The sequence below is a fragment of the Salmo salar genome, chromosome ssa03 (assembly GCF_905237065.1).
Source record: "Salmo salar chromosome ssa03, Ssal_v3.1, whole genome shotgun sequence".
NCBI lineage: Eukaryota > Metazoa > Chordata > Actinopteri > Salmoniformes > Salmonidae > Salmo > Salmo salar.
The window spans coordinates 94,696,289-94,714,008 of NC_059444.1; the positions used below are offsets into that span (position 1 = coordinate 94,696,289).

Sequence of the window (17,720 nt, forward strand, 5' to 3'; positions counted from 1 at the left end):
GACCACCTCAGAGTAATGTATTAGGTAGACCACCTCCCAGTAATGTATTGGGTAGACCACCTCCCAGTAATGTATTGGGTAGACCACCTCAGAGTAATGTATTGGGTAGACCACCTCCCAGTAATGTATTAGGTAGACCACCTCCCAGTAATGTATTGGGTAGACCACCTCCCAGTAATGTATTGGGTAGACCACCTCCCAGTAATGTATTGGGTAGACCACCTCAGAGTAATGTATTGGGTAGACCACCTCCCAGTAATGTATTGGGTAGACCACCTCCCAGTAATGTATTGGGTAGACCACCTCCCAGTAGTGTATTGGGTTGACCACCTCCCAGTAATGTATTGGGTAGACCACCTCCCAGTAGTGTATTGGGTTGACCACCTCCCAGTAATGTATTGGGTAGACCACCTCCCAGTAGTGTATTGGGTTGACCACCTCCCAGTAGTGTATTGGGTAGACCACCTCCCAGTAGTGTATTGGGTTGACCACCTCCCAGTAATGTATTGGGTAGACCACCTCCCAGTAATGTATTGGGTAGACCACCTCCCAGTAATGTATTGGGTTGACCACCTCCCAGTAATGTATTGGGTAGACCACCTCCCAGTAATGTATTGGGTAGACCACCTCCCAGTAATGTATTGGGTAGACCACCTCCCAGTAATGTATTGGGTAGACCACCTCAGAGTAATGTATTGGGTAGACCACCTCCCAGTAATGTATTGGGTAGACCACCTCCCAGTAATGTATTGGGTTGACCACCTCCCAGTAATGTATTGGGTAGACCACCTCCCAGTAATGTATTGGGTAGACCACCTCCCAGTAGTGTATTGGGTTGACCACCTCCCAGTAATGTATTGGGTAGACCACCTCCCAGTAATGTATTGGGTAGACCACCTCCCAGTAATGTATTGGGTAGACCACCTCCCAGTAATGTATTGGGTAAATCACCAATGTTCCTTCTTGAAAGGGAACACCATTGAATGGGAGACTTTTACTCTCTCAACTGAGTTGTTTCCCTGCCAAAGGCAGCTTCTGTTAAAGGTATGATATATTACTATTAAAATGAAAGGCTTGTAGGCATAGCCGCAGGAAGTAGGGGTGCTGAGGGTGCTGCAGCACCACCTGATAAATCACAATTTAGAAAGGTATTCATATAAAATAAATTGTCCTCTTAGCCTTTATTACTCCTGTGTGAGCAGAGAAAAATACTCCTCAAAAACACCAATCTCTACTGGACAACTTACAATGTAGATAGGAGTTTTTCCATGTAGCATCACCTGAACGGTAGCTCCGCAGGTGGAGTCTGGGTCTCAGGGACCATAACCAAGGAATGGTGTCGAATCCCAGCCAAGGCATATTATTTAGAAAATTGTTTTATGTCACAAAACACTTTCAGCACATTGTTGTTCAAACAATTATTTGTATTTAGTCAAGTATAAGCTTCTACCTTAAGCATCCTAAATAATTCCATAGAGTCACTGTTTTTAATAGCAAAAAAGGGAAGCATAATGGAAGGTACAAACCTGTATGGTAACTGATAGTAGGCTACTAAGACCCCACAACTAGCCACTGTGCCAGAGAGATTTGATGAATATTGTGGGAAAAACATCTACATTTTAGTCATTTAGCAGACGCTCTTATCCAGAGCAACTTACAGTAGTGAATGCATACATTTCTTTCGTACTGACCCCCCATGGGAATTGAACCCACAACCCTGGCGTTGCAAACACCATGCTCTACCAACTGAGCCACAGGGAAGCCAAAAGGAAGCCTATGAAGTCTACATGAACATCAAACGCTGCTTTTTATTGCTGACCAGCAGATGTCATTAATGTGCCTATTGCTAAAAGATTCGCATAATTAATGTTTTTTTCAGCATGATTTGGTGAAAGCCCCAAAGGCTTCAGAAAAGTATTGGTTTCCCATCACTATTTATGCTAGCTAGCTAGCTCATTTTAGATGAGAGTAGCAAAAGTTAGCTACCATCTAATTTTTTCCCCAAAACTTGTTGCCTTTCTCAATGTTATGAATTTTAGTGACGTTGTCAACTGGGAAGTTGAGAGAAAAAAACGATCTCTGACTTGGAAAAAAAACAGCTTTGAACGGTCATCCAAGTCGGGAACTCTTACATCTTTTCTTGAGCTTCGACTTTCCGACCCGAAAATCACTGACGTCACTTTTCCCAGTTGTCTTGAAAGCACCATTGGCCCTCAAACTTGAACTCCAGATACGCCATTTCGAAAATGAGGCATTTCCCGCGAAACGGAAAATGCGTCATCACACTCGCTCATCTGATTGGTCGAGTAGGCGGGCCTTCTGACTTTGTGGCTCTGGTAACTAGTGACGACTGCGTGTGAATGGCAAACGTTTCTCTACCGAACGTCAACTGCCGACCCGTGATGATTCGCACCAATCACAACTCTCACTTCTCTAAACAACGCCTCTGATTCGGCTAGGATCTGTGAGGGCGGTTGCTTTCAAGTCACCATTTGAATTGTTGAGTTCAGGGAGTTTATGCCTGATATGTGGGAGGAAAAAAACGGTCAATTTGACTGTTCCGTAGAAGCTCTCAGGAAAATTGTACTAAATGGTTAATTTGCGTAGAGTTTTGTAGCTTTACCAAACCGACATAGCGGCTATCTTAGCTAGCATTCTTTCATGGCATCTTTCCAACTCACCTTATTTGTTGTGATATCTACAGCGATTCAGCAGGTCCAGCTAACAAGCTAGCTAACTGATGTTCAGTAGGAAACATAGCTACACAGACATAGCTAGGTGAACGTGCCGGGTGCTTGCTAACTTCTCTAATTTCGTGCGTCCTTGCGATTTAATCGAAATTGTTTCTCTGACGAACTGTTTTCTAGCCAACAAACAATGCATTTCTACAACAAGTCTAATGTTTATTGCATGAAATTGACAAGAAGAAGAAGATAGCTAGCTAACTTCGCTGGCTAACACCGCCTGGCTAGTTTCAGCTTGCTCGTTTTTGGTAACGTTACTCTCTTTGTTTTGACAAAGGACCTGATATTTTTTTTCTTCCATATTTGGAATATACCTGGGACATTTTTGTATTTCCTGGGCCATGTCTCCCCAGAAGCACGGTTCTTCTGACGGCGGCAACAACGTATCGAGTCCGGTTGTGGGATACGTTGGTACCGGTGGCGGCAGAGCGAACGGCCGTGTCTACCACCACCAAACAACTGCAGTTGTGGTGCCCGCAGCCAAGAAGCCGAAAATGGAACTGGTTCAAGCCGATCATGAGTTGTTCTTGCAGGCATTTGAAAGTGAGTTGCTGTCATTGTCGTCATATAATGTTGTTGTATGATTAGTTATCTTTATATAGCTAGATTGTTATATATTAGATTGGTATTTACAAGCAATCTCTATATTTAATCAAGCCTATATAGGAGTGTCCCTTGTGATTGTGAGGCATCTTTCTTAAAACAAAATTATAACCACATTTCACCAGAAAGACGTCAAGTTCAAAGCATCTGACAACATGATTTGACAGTCATCAGTATACAAAGAAATCTGATCCTATTTTAGAATTATAGCTAGCTACTGTAGTTAATGTATTTTACCACGTGTTTGCTTACTTCCTCCTCTGAAGAGATGACATGTGCCAGAACTACTTTAAGAAATGAGCATGTGCTGCCTTTGAAATACGTTTTATTTTAATATAACTTTTATTTAACTAGGTAAGTCGGTTAAGAACAAATTCTTATTTACATTGACGGCATACCAAAAGGCCGCCTGCGGGGACGGGGGCTGCGATTAAAAATAAATAAAAATATAGGACCAAACACAACCTTACAAAAAGAGAGACCTAAGACAACAGCATGGCAGCAACACATGAAAACACAGCATGGTAGCAACTGTGTACTAACTAATGTAACGAACATAAATATGTATAGGGTCATTTCCATGTTAAAAGGACCCATGATCACCAACATGTGAAGTCTATATTTGTGAAAAATGAAGGTGCGTGTTTGTATATATACACGTTTCAACCATTTTCCATCCTAAAAATTAGGAATATGCAAAGGCTTTGATTTCTGGTCAAACAGTTGGAAAAGGGGTCTTAGAAAACATCTACCAGAAAAAGTATTAAAAGTTATTAGAAATACATTAAAACACAACAATGTTGAAGTAAAGACTCCTAAAATCAACACTTATATTTCGTTTTGGAGAAGTGTTTCTGCCTTCTGTAAGTTTAAGAAAACATTCCCTTGTGACTTGAAATTCCGTTACCAAACATCCACATAGCTATAATGTTTTTACTGACATTTTGTTTATGAATTATTAAGTGATTACAACTCGAAATCCCGTTATCAAATCAGTAACAGAATTTCTGCAATTGAATTTGCTACAATGGGAAATCATAGTAGTCACAAAACACAGTTGGATCCACACGTTTGGACAGCACAGTAGAGTACAGTAAAGTAAGGTATAGTTGTAGAGCACACCGGTTGAGTACACTATAATGTACTGCACTATACTCTACTGAACTATACTGTACTGCACTATACCCTACTGAACTATACTGTACTGCATTATACTCTAATGTACTGAACTGAACTATCCTCTACTGAACTATACCCTACTGTACTGAACTGAATTATACTCTACTGTACTGCGCTATACTGTACTGCACTATATTCTACTGTACTGAACTCTAATGTACTGAACTGAACTATACTCTACTGAACTCTACTTTACTGTACTCTACTGTACAAGTATACGAATAAGATTGTTGTTAATGTAAAGTAATTTACTGTAAGCTAATTAATGTTGACCCAGTGTTGTTTTCAGAGCCAACAATAATTGCCCCTCTAGGATAAATAGTCTTATCTGTATAATGTTATTGTCAATGTAATTTACTGTGAACTTAATGAATGTTGAACCAGTCTATTGTGTTTCCAGAACCGACCCAGATCTACAGGTTTCTCAGAACAAGGAACTTGATAGCGGTACGTTGGAAGCCTTCTCAGCACCTGTCATTCTTTACTAACTGTCTGTGGCTTCTAATGGTGTGTCTGTTTTGAAGATGGTAAACATTTAATGTACCTCTAGAATAGCATTCTGTTGAGCAGAGAAAGACTACCTTGAACCAGCTGTAACATGGCTGGTTAATGATGTCTGTTTTGAAGATTGTAAAGTTTTGATGCACAGTTCCACTAGATATAATGGCCTTCTTTTGGTCATTGGACAACCTGTTGCAACATTTCTGTCAAAGTGCAGAAGATGCAAGTGCAGATTTCTAATAGTTCTTTCCCTCTGTTTTTTGTATTTTCAGCCTATATTTCTGCACAGAACTCTCACTTACATGTCCCACAGAAACTCCAGAACGAACGCCAAACGGTAAAACCCTGCGTTAGCAATTTATGTTATTCTTCAATAACTCAAACTCCAATGAAAATCAAGGGGAGAAAAATAGGTTTATTTGAGGACAAATCAAGATGTTATGCTGGGAGGTAGATTTTCAGATCTTCAGTCTCCCTTCTCCTCAGCTTTTCTCCACCGAACAAAGGAACAGGATGCCGTTTTATAGCCTAGGGTTGACCAATCAAAAGGCCTTGCAGTATGACATGGCCAAATAACCAGTATTCTGCTCCAGACTCAATGTACAGAAAGAAGCCCATGTAGCTCTGAGTTCAGGAGTGACATTCCACAGATTCTAAACGGCTGTTGAACTGAAAATCAACTCCTATTTACATTGACAATTCCCTATTGAACGTTAGTATTATATTTAGTTTTTAGTGCTCTCGTCCTCTCATCCCCTCAAACTCCGCGTTGTGTATTTATCTTCGACATATTCTTACACCTGCATGAAGGTGTTGATTCTAGCTATTGAATGTTTTCACATGTCCATTGATATGTTAGGCATTCTCAGCATGCTGATGAAGCCAGTTTGATGAGTCCCCGTCTTTAAATAGTCTACATGAGCAGCAGACATAATGACCGTCAACCTGACAACCTCAGAACTTGAAGAGTTGGTAGGGTTTAACCCTGTTGGCTTACTGCAGGGGAGAGTGTGTGTGTGTGTGGTTCAGAATGCTATTAACAGAGGGCCAACCGCCATGGGGCTGCATAGTGTAGGAGGGGGCTGCCCCTGCTGTTTCACTGAGTGATGTAATGTATACATACATCTGTATGTCTATGGACTTGTTCAACGTTGCAGGTGACTGCAGATTGACTGATCTACAAATCACCTTGCATCATATAACTACTCATTTATTATTTGTAGATCAATTTACCCACGATGCATCATCACAGATTTGATGCTCTTGAAAAACAGTGATCCCTGTGGGAATTGAAAACAATTGAGAATAAACCTTATTGCTAGCGCTGTACTCTTCCTAACTGAACCACACGTGTAGGCTGGTTGGCTAATGGCTATATCTTTCTCTATGTAAATGAGAAATGGTGCGTTTGGTTATATTAGCTGTTTTGCATATCGTTTGATCATAGTGATATTTGGGACCCTGAGTTCTTCTTGATTATAGTGATATCTAGAATCAAATGTTTTTCCCCCTAATATGTGAAACGCATCCTACCGTCTGTCTTTCTGCCTAATGTGAACGGCAATAGCGCAAGATACACATGAAAACAGGAAATGACACTGGGAATCGATAGAACATTTAAAATAAACAACAAAAAACACGTAATATCTTTAAAAAAATATGTGTATCTTTCCGTTAATCCTTTACACTGGTGGGAAGTGGCCTATTTGGATAGGGATTATTTGGATAGGGATTATTTGGATAGGGGGGCTGAATTGAAATGTTTCTTACAGAATAAATGTGAAAAGCAAATGTATAACCATGGTAGCGATGAAAACGGAACAGTTAGGAGGTTATGGGAAAATGATTAGACTAAAGGTGAGGACACAACAGTTCACCTGACAGGTAGGTAGCCTAGCGGTTAGAGCGTTGGGCCATCGAATCCCAGAACTGACAGGGTCAGAATCTGTCGTTCTGCCCCTGAGCAAGGGAGTTAACCCTTGCCCAATTAGGGGGAGGGATGGGGACAACTTCTGGTCACGTATGGCGCTCAAGTTCACAACGGCTGTCGGTCAAAACCCATACAGAGCTGTGAAGCACAGAGCATGAGCTCTGATGTCATGTATAGCATGTTACTGTACAGCCACTGAGCTCTGACGTCATGTATAGCATGTTACTGTACAGCCACTGAGCTCTGACATCATGTATAGCATGTTACTGTACAGCCACTGAGCTCTGGCGTCATGTATAGCATGTTACTGTACAGCCACTGAGCTCTGGCGTCATGTATAGCATGTTACTGTACAGCCACTGAGCTCTGACATCATGTATAGCATGTTACTGTACAGCCACTGAGCTCTGACGTCATGTATAGCATGTTACTGTACAGCCACTGAGCTCTGGCATCATGTATAGCATGTTACTGTACAGCCACTGAGCTCTGGCGTCATGTATAGCATGTTACTGTACAGCCACTGAGCTCTGACATCATGTATAGCATGTTACTGTACAGCCACTGAGCTCTGACATCATGTATAGCATGTTACTGTACAGCCACTGAGCTCTGACGTCATGTATAGCATGTTACTGTACAGCCACTGAGCTCTGGCATCATGTATAGCATGTTACTGTACAGCCACTGAGCTCTGGCATCATGTATAGCATGTTACTGTACAGCCACTGAGCTCTGGCATCATGTATAGCATGTTACTGTACAGCCACTGAGCTCTGACGTCATGTATAGCATGTTACTGTACAGCCACTGAGCTCTGACGTCATGTATAGCATGTTACTGTACAGCCACTGAGCTCTGACGTCATGTATAGCATGTTACTGTACAGCCACTGAGCTCTGACGTCATGTATAGCATGTTACTGTACAGCCACTGAGCTCTGACGTCATGTATAGCATGTTACTGTACAGCCACTGAGCTCTGACGTCATGTATAGCATGTTACTGTACAGCCACTGAGCTCTGACGTCATGTATAGCATGTTACTGTACAGCCACTGAGCTCTGACATCATGTATAGCATGTTACTGTACAGCCACTGAGCTCTGACATCATGTATAGCATGTTACTGTACAGCCACTGAGCTCTGACATCATGTATAGCATGTTACTGTACAGCCACTGAGCTCTGACATCATGTATAGCATGTTACTGTACAGCCTCTGTGTTACAGTTTAGGAGATTATAAATACCCCAAAATCTACTATTTTCAAGGAGTGTATAGAGCTACACGGCCCAGTTCCTCATTGGGTTGCATTCATCCTCACTTTAAGACGATATTTATCTTCATTTAGTGGTGACGTCTGATTCTCCCACTTTCACACTTCCTGTCATGGATTTAACATCACTGGATGGTTGTAGGAGCAGCGGGTGGGGCACTTTTCCAGCGTGGTTAAATCCTTGATGTGGAGTATCTAACACAAGTGTGGAGAAGGAGGACACAGCCTCAGCGATGAAGTCTAAATCCCCAGTGTGTCCTGTCTATTAACCCTGAGGGGTTCTCTGGGGGGGTTCAGGAAGTCCTCCAGGGTGGATCACCTGCTGTACAGAGTGGAGAAGAAGAGGGCTGAGCAGAAGGCAAACAGGTAAACAGACCATTCATTATCTTCCAGAGCTGTGTTCCAATACTCATACTAACCGTACTATTTGTGACGTAAATTGAGTATGTAGTTTGCTTGTTGGTAGTATGGATATAGTTAGAATGCCAAAGTTCCTGGATGTCGTACTATATTCGCCAAAATACGAAGTATACAAACAGTGGACACTTTCTGTGCCTTTAGGGCCGATAACGCAGTTGTTCAGAAAATGGGTGTGGCTTCACAACGTTTTCAGATTTGAAAATGAAATATGCAGCCTAAATTCAACGAGAGTGGATACAAATTCATTCCTTTTATCTAATTATGACAAATGTTAACAAAATGTTGAGCAATGTAATAAAGTAATGACTTTTCAAATAAGTTACCTTACACGTTACGTTGGCTGACAATTTGTTAGCTACGCTATCCTCACGAAACACATAGCATAGCTGCCTGGCAGAGTGCTCTCTGAACATTCTGAGAGCCAAACACTCCGAATTTACACACGGACAATCTGACAACGCTCTGAATTTACGAAGGCCCGGGGTGCACTCTGGCACTCCAGATTTTGAATTTATGAACATACCCGAAGTCGTAAAATGTCTAGCTAGTTATTTGTTATGCTAACAAGCTAGCAAATCGAATTTATTTATATAGCCCTTCGTACATCAGCTGATATCTCAAAGTGCTGTACAGAAACCTAGCCTAAAACCCCAAACAGCAAGCAATGCAGGTGTAGAAGCACGGTGGCTACGAAAAACTCCCTAGAAAGGCCAAAACCTAGGAAGAAACCTAGAGAGGAACCAGGCTATGAGGGGTGGCCAGTCCTCTTCTGGCTGTGCCGGGTGGATATTATAACAGAACATGGCCAAGATGTTCATAAATGACCAGCATGGTCAAAGAATAATAATCACAGTTGTCGAGGGTGCAACAAGTCAGCACCTCAAGAGTAAATGTCAGTTGGCTTTTCATAGCCGTTCATTGAGAGTATCTCTACCGCTCCTGCTGTCTCTAGAGAGTTGAAAACAGCAGGTCAGGGTTCCATAGCCGCAGGCAGAGCAGTTGAAACTGGAGCAGCAGCACGGCCAGGTGGACTGGGGACAGCAAGGAGTCATCATGTCAGGTAGTCCTGGGGCATGGTCCTAGGGCTCAGGTCCTCCGAGAAAGAAAGAGAGAGAGAATTAGAGAGAGCATACTTAAATTCACCCAGGACACTGGATAAGACAGGATAAATACTCCAGATATAACAGAGTGACCCTAGCCCCCCGACACACAAACTACTGCAGCATAAATACTGGAGGCTGAGACAGGAGGGGTCAGGAGACACTGTGGCCCCATCCGACGATACCCCCGGACAGGGTCAAACAGGAAGGATCTAACCCCACCCACTTTGCCAAAGCACAGCCCCCACACCACTAGAGGGATATCTTCAACCACCAACTTACCATCCTGAGACAAGGCCGAGTATAGCCCACAAAGATCTCCGCCACGGCACAACCCAAGGGGGGCCACAAACCCAGACAGGAAGACCACGTCAGTGACTCAACCCACTCAAGTGACGCACCCCTCCTATGGACCGCATGGAAGAACACCAATAAGCCAGTGACTCAGCCCCTGTAATAGGGTTAGAGGCAGAGAATCCCAGTGGAGAGAGGGGAACCGGCAAGGCAGAGACAGCAAGGGCGGTTCGTTGCTCCAGAGCCTTTCCGTTCACCTTCACACTCCTGGGCCAGACTATACTTAATCATAGGACCCACTGAAGAGATGATTCTTCAGTAAAGACTTAAAGGTTGAGACCGAGTCTGCATCTCTCACATGGGTAGGCAGACTATTCCATAAAAATTTAGCTCTATAGGAGAAAGCCCTGCCTCCAGCTGTTTGCTTAGAAATTCTAGGGACAATTAGGAGGCCTGCGTCTTGTGATCGTAGCGTACGTGTAGGTAGGTACGGCAGGACCAAATCGGAAAGATAGGTAGAAGCAAGCCCATGTAATGCTTTGTAGGTTAGCAGTAAAACCTTGAAATCAAGCATCTCTGTTTTGTCTGAGTTTAAAAGTAGAAAGTTTGCAGCCATCCACTTCCTTATGTCTGAAACACAGGCTTCTAGCGAGGGCAATATTGGGGCTTCACCATGTTTCATTGAAATGTACAGCTGCGTGTCATCCGCATAGCAGTGAAATTTAACATTATGTTTTCGAATGACATCCCCAAGAGGTAAAATATATAGTGAAAACAATAGTGGTCCTAAAACGGAACCTTGAGGAACACCGAAATTTACAGTTGATTTGTCAGAGGACAAACCATTCAAAGAGACAAACTGATATCTTTCCGACAGATCAGATCTAAACCAGGCCAGAACTTGTCCATGTAGACCAATTTGGGTTTCCAATCTCTCCAAAAGAATGTGGTGATCAGTGGTATCAAAAGCAGCACTAAGATCTAGGAGCACGAGGACAGATGCAGAGCCTTCGCTGACATCATTAAAAGGTAATTTACCACCTTCACAAGTGTAGTCTCAGTGCTATGATGGGGTGTAAAACCAGATTGAAGCGTTTCGTATACATTGTTTGTCTTCAGGAAGGCAGTGACTTGCTGCTCAACAGCTTTTTCAATTTTTTTTGAGAGGAATGGAAGATTCGATATAGGCCGATTAGTTTTTTAAATATTTTCTGGGTCAAGGTTTGGCTTTTTCAAGAGAGGCTTTATTACTGCCACTTTTAGTGAGTTTGGTACACATCCGGTGGATAGAGAGACGTTTATTATGTTCAACATAGGAGGGCCAAGCACAGGAAGCAGCTATTTCAGTAGTTTAGTTGGAATAAGGTCCAGTATGCAGCTTGAAGGCTTAGAGGCCATGATTATTTTCATCATTGTGTCAAAAGATATAGTACTAAAACACTTTAGTGTCTCCCTTGATCCTAGGTCCTGGCAGGGTTGTGCAGACTCAGGACAACGGAGCTTTGGAGGAATACACAGATTTAAAGAGGAGTCCGTAATTTGCTTTCTAATGATCATGATCTTTTCCTCAAAGAAGTTCATGAATGTATTACTGCTGAAGTGAAAGCCATCCTCTCTTGGGGAATGCTGCTTTTTAGTTAGCTTTGCGACAGTATCAAAAAGAAATTTCGGATTGTTCTTATTTTCCTCAATTAAGTTGGAAAAATAGGATGATCGAGCAGCAGTGAGGGCTCTTCGGTACTGTCTTTCCAGCTAGTCAGAAGACTTCCAGTTTGGTGTGGCGCCATTTCCGTTCCAATTTTCTGGAAGCTTGCTTCAGAGCTCGTGTATTTTCTGTATACCAGGGAGCTAGTTTCTTATGACAGATGTTTTTAGTTTTTAGGGGTGCAACTGCATCTAGGGTATTGCTCGAAGTTAAATTGAGTTCCTCGGTTAGGAGGTTAACTGATTTTTGTCCTCTGATGTCCTTGGGTAGGCAGAGGGAGTCTGGAAGGGCATCAAGGAATCTTTGGGTTGTCTGAGAATTTATAGCATGACTTTTGATGCTGCTTGGTTGGGGTCTGAGCAGATTATTTGTTGCGATTGCAAACGTAATAAAATGGTGGTCCGATAGTCCAGGATTATGAGGAAAAACATTAAGATCCACAACATTTATTCCACGGGACAAAACTAGGTCCAGAGTATTACTGTGGCAGTGAGTAGGTCCAGAGACATGTTGGACAAAACCCACTGAGTCGATGATGGCTCCGAAAGGCTTTTGGAGTGGGTCTGTGGACATTTCCATGTGAATATTAAAGTCACCAAAAATTTGAATATTATCTGCTGTGACTACAAGATCCGATAGGAATTCAGGGAACTCAGTGAGGAACACTGCATATGGCCCAGGAGGCCTGTAAACAGTAGCTATAAAAAGTGAGTGAGTAGCTGCATAGATTTCATGACTAGAAGCTCAAAAGACGAAAACGTCATTGTTTTTTTTTTTGTAAATTGAAATTTGCTATCGTAAATGTTAGCAACACCTCCGCCTTTGCCGGATGCACGGGGGATATGGTCACTAGTGTAACCAGGGGGTGAGGCCTCATTTAACACAGTAAATTCATCAGGCTTTAAGCCATGTTTCAGTCAGGCCAATCACATCAAGATTATTATCAGTGATTAGTTCATTGACTATAACTGCCTTTGAAATGAGGGATCTAACATTAAGTAGCCCTATTTTGAGATGTGATGTATCACGATCTCTTTCAATAATGTCAGGAATGGAGGAGGTCTTTATTCCAGTGAGATTGCTAAAGCGAACACCGCCATGTTTAGTTTTGCCCAACCTAGGTAGAGGCACAGACATGGTCTCAATGGGGAAAGCTGAGCTGACTACACTGACTGTGCTAGTGGCAGACTCCACTAAGCTGCCTGGCCTGCACCCTATTTCATTGTGGAGCTAGAGGAGTTAGAGCCCTGTCTATGTTCGTAGATAAGATGAGAGCACCCCTCCAGCTAGGATGGAGTCCGTCACTCCTCAACAGGCCAGGCTTGGTCCTGTTTGTGGGTGAGTCCCAGAAAGAGGGCCAATTATCTACAAATTCTATCTTTTGGGAGGGGCAGAAAACAGTTTTCAACCAGCGATTGAGTTGTGAGACTCTGCTGTAGAGCTCATCACTCCCCCTAACTGGGAGGGGGCCAGAGACAATTACTCGATGCCGACACATCTTTCTAGCTGATTTACACGCTGAAGCTATGTTGCGCTTTGTGACCTCTGACTGTTTCATCCTAACATCGTTGGTGCCGACGTGGATAACAATATCTCTATACTCTCTACACTCGCCAGTTTTAGCTTTAGCCAGCACCGTCTTTAGATAAGCCTTAACGTCGGTAGCCCTGCCCCCTGGTAAACAGTGTATGATCGATGGATGAGTCGTTTTTAGTCTAATACTGTGGGTAATGGAGTCGCCAATGACTAGGGTTTTCAATTTGTCAGAGATAATGGGAGGCTTCAGCGTCTCAGACCCCGGAACGGGAGGAGTAGAGACCAGAGAAGTCTCGGCCTCTGACTCCGATTCTCTGCTTAATGGGGAGAACCGGTTGAAAGTTTCTGTCGGCTGAATAAGCGACACCGGTTGAGCATTCCTACAGCGTTTCCCTCCAGAAGCCATGAGAAAGTTGTCCGGCTGCGGGCACCGTGCGAGGGGATTTATACTAACGTTACTATCTGTACTTACTGGTGGCACAGACGCTGTTTCATCCTTTCCTACACTGAAATTACCCTTGCCTAACGATCGCGTCTGAAGCTGGGCTTGCAGCACAGCTATCCTTGCCGTAAGGCGATCGTTCTCCTGTATATTATAAGTACAGCGACTGCAATTAGAAGGCATCATGTTAATGTTACTTAGCTTCGGCTGTTTGAAGTCCTGACGAACCATGTCCAGATAAAACGTCCGGAGTGAAAAAAAGTTGAGTGAAAAAAGTTGAGTGAAAAAAGTTGAGTGAGGGAAAAAGTAAAAGTATAAACGGTAATGAAAAAGTAAAAACTGTGAAGTAGTCAGGTAGCAAAGTAGGTCGGCAACAAAACGCACAGCAGCACGTAAACAAGTCTGAGGTTGCATAGCAACAGCATCAACTTCGGGTTGACAGGCGAACAGCTAGTACGCTCAACTGAAACAATACCGTTTGTTTACAGTATACTAGAATTAACTAATAGTATATACTCATTAAGTATGTAGTATACAGTATGTTAGAATGGGTGTTCATTAAGTATGTAGCATACAGTATGTTAGAATGGGTACTCATTAAGTATGTAGTATACAGTATGTTAGAATGGGTGTTCATTAAGTATGTAGTATACAGTATGTTAGAATGGGTACTCATTAAGTATGTAGTATACAGTATGTTAGAATGGGTGTTCATTAAGTATGTAGTATACAGTATGTTAGAATGGGTACTCATTAAGTATGTAGTATACAGTATGTTAGAATGGGTGTTCATTAAGTATGTAGTATACAGTATGTTAGAATGGGTATTCGAACACAGCTCTGGTCTTTTTCCATTAGTCCACTGTTGATACAGTGATGATGTGGCCTGCTACACTTTCCTTGTTGAAAGTTCTTCAGGCCAATGTCCCGTACTTGACCGTTGACTTGCAAAACAAAATGGGACTGTATCAATGGGTAAAATACCAGAATATAGTTTTTGAGTGGATTATTACTTTAAAACTCCCAAAGAGCTTGATATCCACAGTCCCAAAAACCCATTCACACCTGAAAGAATGAGATCTAAGGTCTTTTTGGTAACTCTTGTATAACTCTGTCCCCAGCCTGGCTTCACACCTACAACTCACCTTCACTGGGTTCTTTCATAAAGTCGGTAAGTGTTTAACTTGATGATAGTTGGTAAGTGTTTAACTTGATGATAGTTGGTAAGTGTTTAACTTGATGATAGTTGGTAAGTGTTTAACTTGATGATAGTTGGTAAGTGTTTAACTTGATGATAGTTGGTAAGTGTTTAACTTGATGATAGTTGGTAAGTGTTTAACTTGATGTTTGCAGGGATGATATATATATATATCTCAAATACTTATTTCCCTCATTAAAATGCAAATCAATTTATAACATTTTTGACATGGGTTTTTCTGGATTTTTTTGTTATTCTGTCTCTCACTGTTCAAATAAACCAAACATTAAAATTATAGACTGATCATTTCTTTGTCAGTGGGCAAACGTACAAAATCAGCAGGGGATCAAATACTTTTTCCCTCACTGTACTGTCTACTTATTCCCCTCTAATCCTGACGGTTACTCTCTTCTTAATCCCCTCTAATCCTGACGGTTACTCTCTTCTTAATCCCCTCTAATCCTGACGGTTACTCTCTTCTTATTCCCCTCTAATCCTGACGGTTACTCTCTTCTTATTCCCCTCTAATCCTGACGGTTACTCTCTTCTTAATCCCCTCTAATCCTGACGGTTACTCTCTTCTTAATCCCCTCTAATCCTGACGGTTACTCTCTTCTTATTCCCCTCTAATCCTGACGGTTACTCTCTTCTTATTCCCCTCTAATCCTGACGGTTACTCTCTTCTTAATCCCCTCTAATCCTGACGGTTACTCTCTTCTTAATCCCCTCTAATCCTGACGGTTACTCTCTTCTTAATCCCCTCTAATCCTGACGGTTACTCTCTTCTTAATCCCCTCTAATCCTGACGGTTACTCTCTTCTTAATCCCCTCTAATCCTGACGGTTACTCTCTTCTTATTCCCCTCTAATCCTGACGGTTACTCTCTTCTTATTCCCCTCTAATCCTGACGGTTACTCTCTTCTTATTCCCCTCTAATCCTGACGGTTACTCTCTTCTTAATCCCTTCTACAGAGAAGTCATCAGTAGACTCAGAGAATGAGCAGAACTCTGTTTCTCTAGAGGTGCTGCTGGTTAAAGTCTGTCATAAGAAGAGGAAGGTAAGAGAGAGTGAAAGCGTCAGCTAAATGACTCAAATGTAAGTGTGTTTGTGTAAGTGTGTGTGCGCTCACATCTTCTCTCATTTTATCCTTCTATCTCTCTCATCCTCTTTTTCTCTCTTTTCTTCCCACTCTCCCATACACATTTCCACTCCCCTGTTTCTCTCCCACCTCCAGGATGTGAGCTGTCCAGTGAAGCAGGTTCCTACAGGGAAGAAGCAGGTGCCTCTGAACCCAGACAGCAGCACTTCCAGCAGTCAGAACAAGCCAGGCTCCTGTCCTTCTCTGGTGGTGTCCAGTAGTGAGTTTGATGCCAGCAACGGCCACACGGTCAAGTCCTACTCCCTGTTGTTCAGAGTGTCTGGACCAGGCAGGACGCAGCACAACGGACTGGTCAATGGACAGACCAATGAGAAAATAGGTAGGCTTAGTGCTGTAGTTAGTCACACTACATGTCAGTAGGGTAGATGGTGGGGGGGGGGGGACTCCAGTCTTCTTTGTGTTTCAGACATTACTGGGTGTGTGTGTGTGCGTTAACCCCAGTCTTGTATTGGTACAGAGGATGTGTGTGTGTGTGTGTGTTAACCCCAGTCTTGTATTGGCACAGAGGATGTGTGTGTGTGTGTGTGTTAACCCCAGTCTTGTATTGGCACAGAGGAGTGTGTGTGTGTGTGTGTGTGTTAACCCCAGTCTTGTATTGGTACAGAGGATGTGTGTGTGTTAACCCCAGTCTTGTATTGGTACAGAGGATGTGTGTGTTAACCCCAGTCTTGTATTGGTACAGAGTGTGTGTGTGTGTGTGTGTTAACCCCAGTCTTGTATTGGTACAGAGGATGTGTGTGTGTGTGTTAACCCCAGTCTTGTATTGGTACAGAGGATGTGTGTGTGTGTTAACCCCAGTCTTGTATTGGTACAGAGGATGTATGTGTGTGTTAATCCCAGTCTTGTATTGGTACAGAGGATGTGTGTGTGTTAATCCCAGTCTTGTATTGGTACAGAGGATGTGTGTGTGTGTGTGTTAATCCCAGTCTTGTATTGGAACAGAGGATGTGTGTGTGTGTTAATCCCAGTCTTGTATTGGTACAGAGGATGTGTGTGTGTGTGTTAATCCCAGTCTTGTATTGGTACAGAGGATGTGTGTGTTAACCCCAGTCTTGTATTGGAATAGAGGATGTGTGTGTTAACCCCAGTCTTGTATTGGAACAGAGGATGTGTGTGTGTGTTAACCCCAGTCTTGTATTGGTACAGAGGATGTGTGTGTGTGTTAACCTCTTGGGGCTAGGTGGGACGCTAGCGTGCCACCCGTGGTGCACTCCATCAACAGCAGGTGCATTTCAAGAGCGGCAAATTTGAATCCAAATAAATGTCAAAATTCAAATTTTTCAAAAATACAACTATGTTACACCATTTGAAAGATAAACATCTCCTTAATCTAACCACGTTTTACGATTTCAAAAAGGTTTTACGGCGAAAGCATAAATTTAGAGTATGTTAGGACAGTACATTTACAAGAGTTGTGTGTAATGTTTTGTCAAGTCAAAGACAGGGTCACCAAAACCATAAAACCAGCTAAAATGATACACTAACCTTTTACAATCTCCATCAGATGACACTCCTAGGACATTATGTTAGACAATGCATGCATTTTTAGTTCTATCAAGTTCATATTTATATACAAAAACAGCGTTTTACTATGGCATTGATGTTGAGGAAATCGTTTCCCTCCAATAACC

General features: G+C 42.5%; 1 protein-coding gene across 1 annotated transcript in view; it reads left to right on the forward strand.

Moving 5' to 3' along the window:
• The first annotated feature begins 2,476 nt into the window (after nt 1-2,476).
• LOC106601962 (polycomb protein suz12-A) overlaps nt 2,477-17,720 on the forward strand; it is a 47,060-nt gene continuing 31,816 nt past the window's right edge. Inside the window, exons 1-7 of the mRNA XM_045715866.1 lie at nt 2,477-3,287; nt 4,927-4,973; nt 5,300-5,364; nt 8,532-8,600; nt 14,853-14,902; nt 15,902-15,987; nt 16,165-16,408. Coding sequence (XP_045571822.1) covers nt 3,086-3,287; nt 4,927-4,973; nt 5,300-5,364; nt 8,532-8,600; nt 14,853-14,902; nt 15,902-15,987; nt 16,165-16,408 — 763 coding nt within the window. The 5' untranslated portion in view covers nt 2,477-3,085. The remainder of the gene's footprint in view (nt 3,288-4,926; nt 4,974-5,299; nt 5,365-8,531; nt 8,601-14,852; nt 14,903-15,901; nt 15,988-16,164; nt 16,409-17,720) is intronic.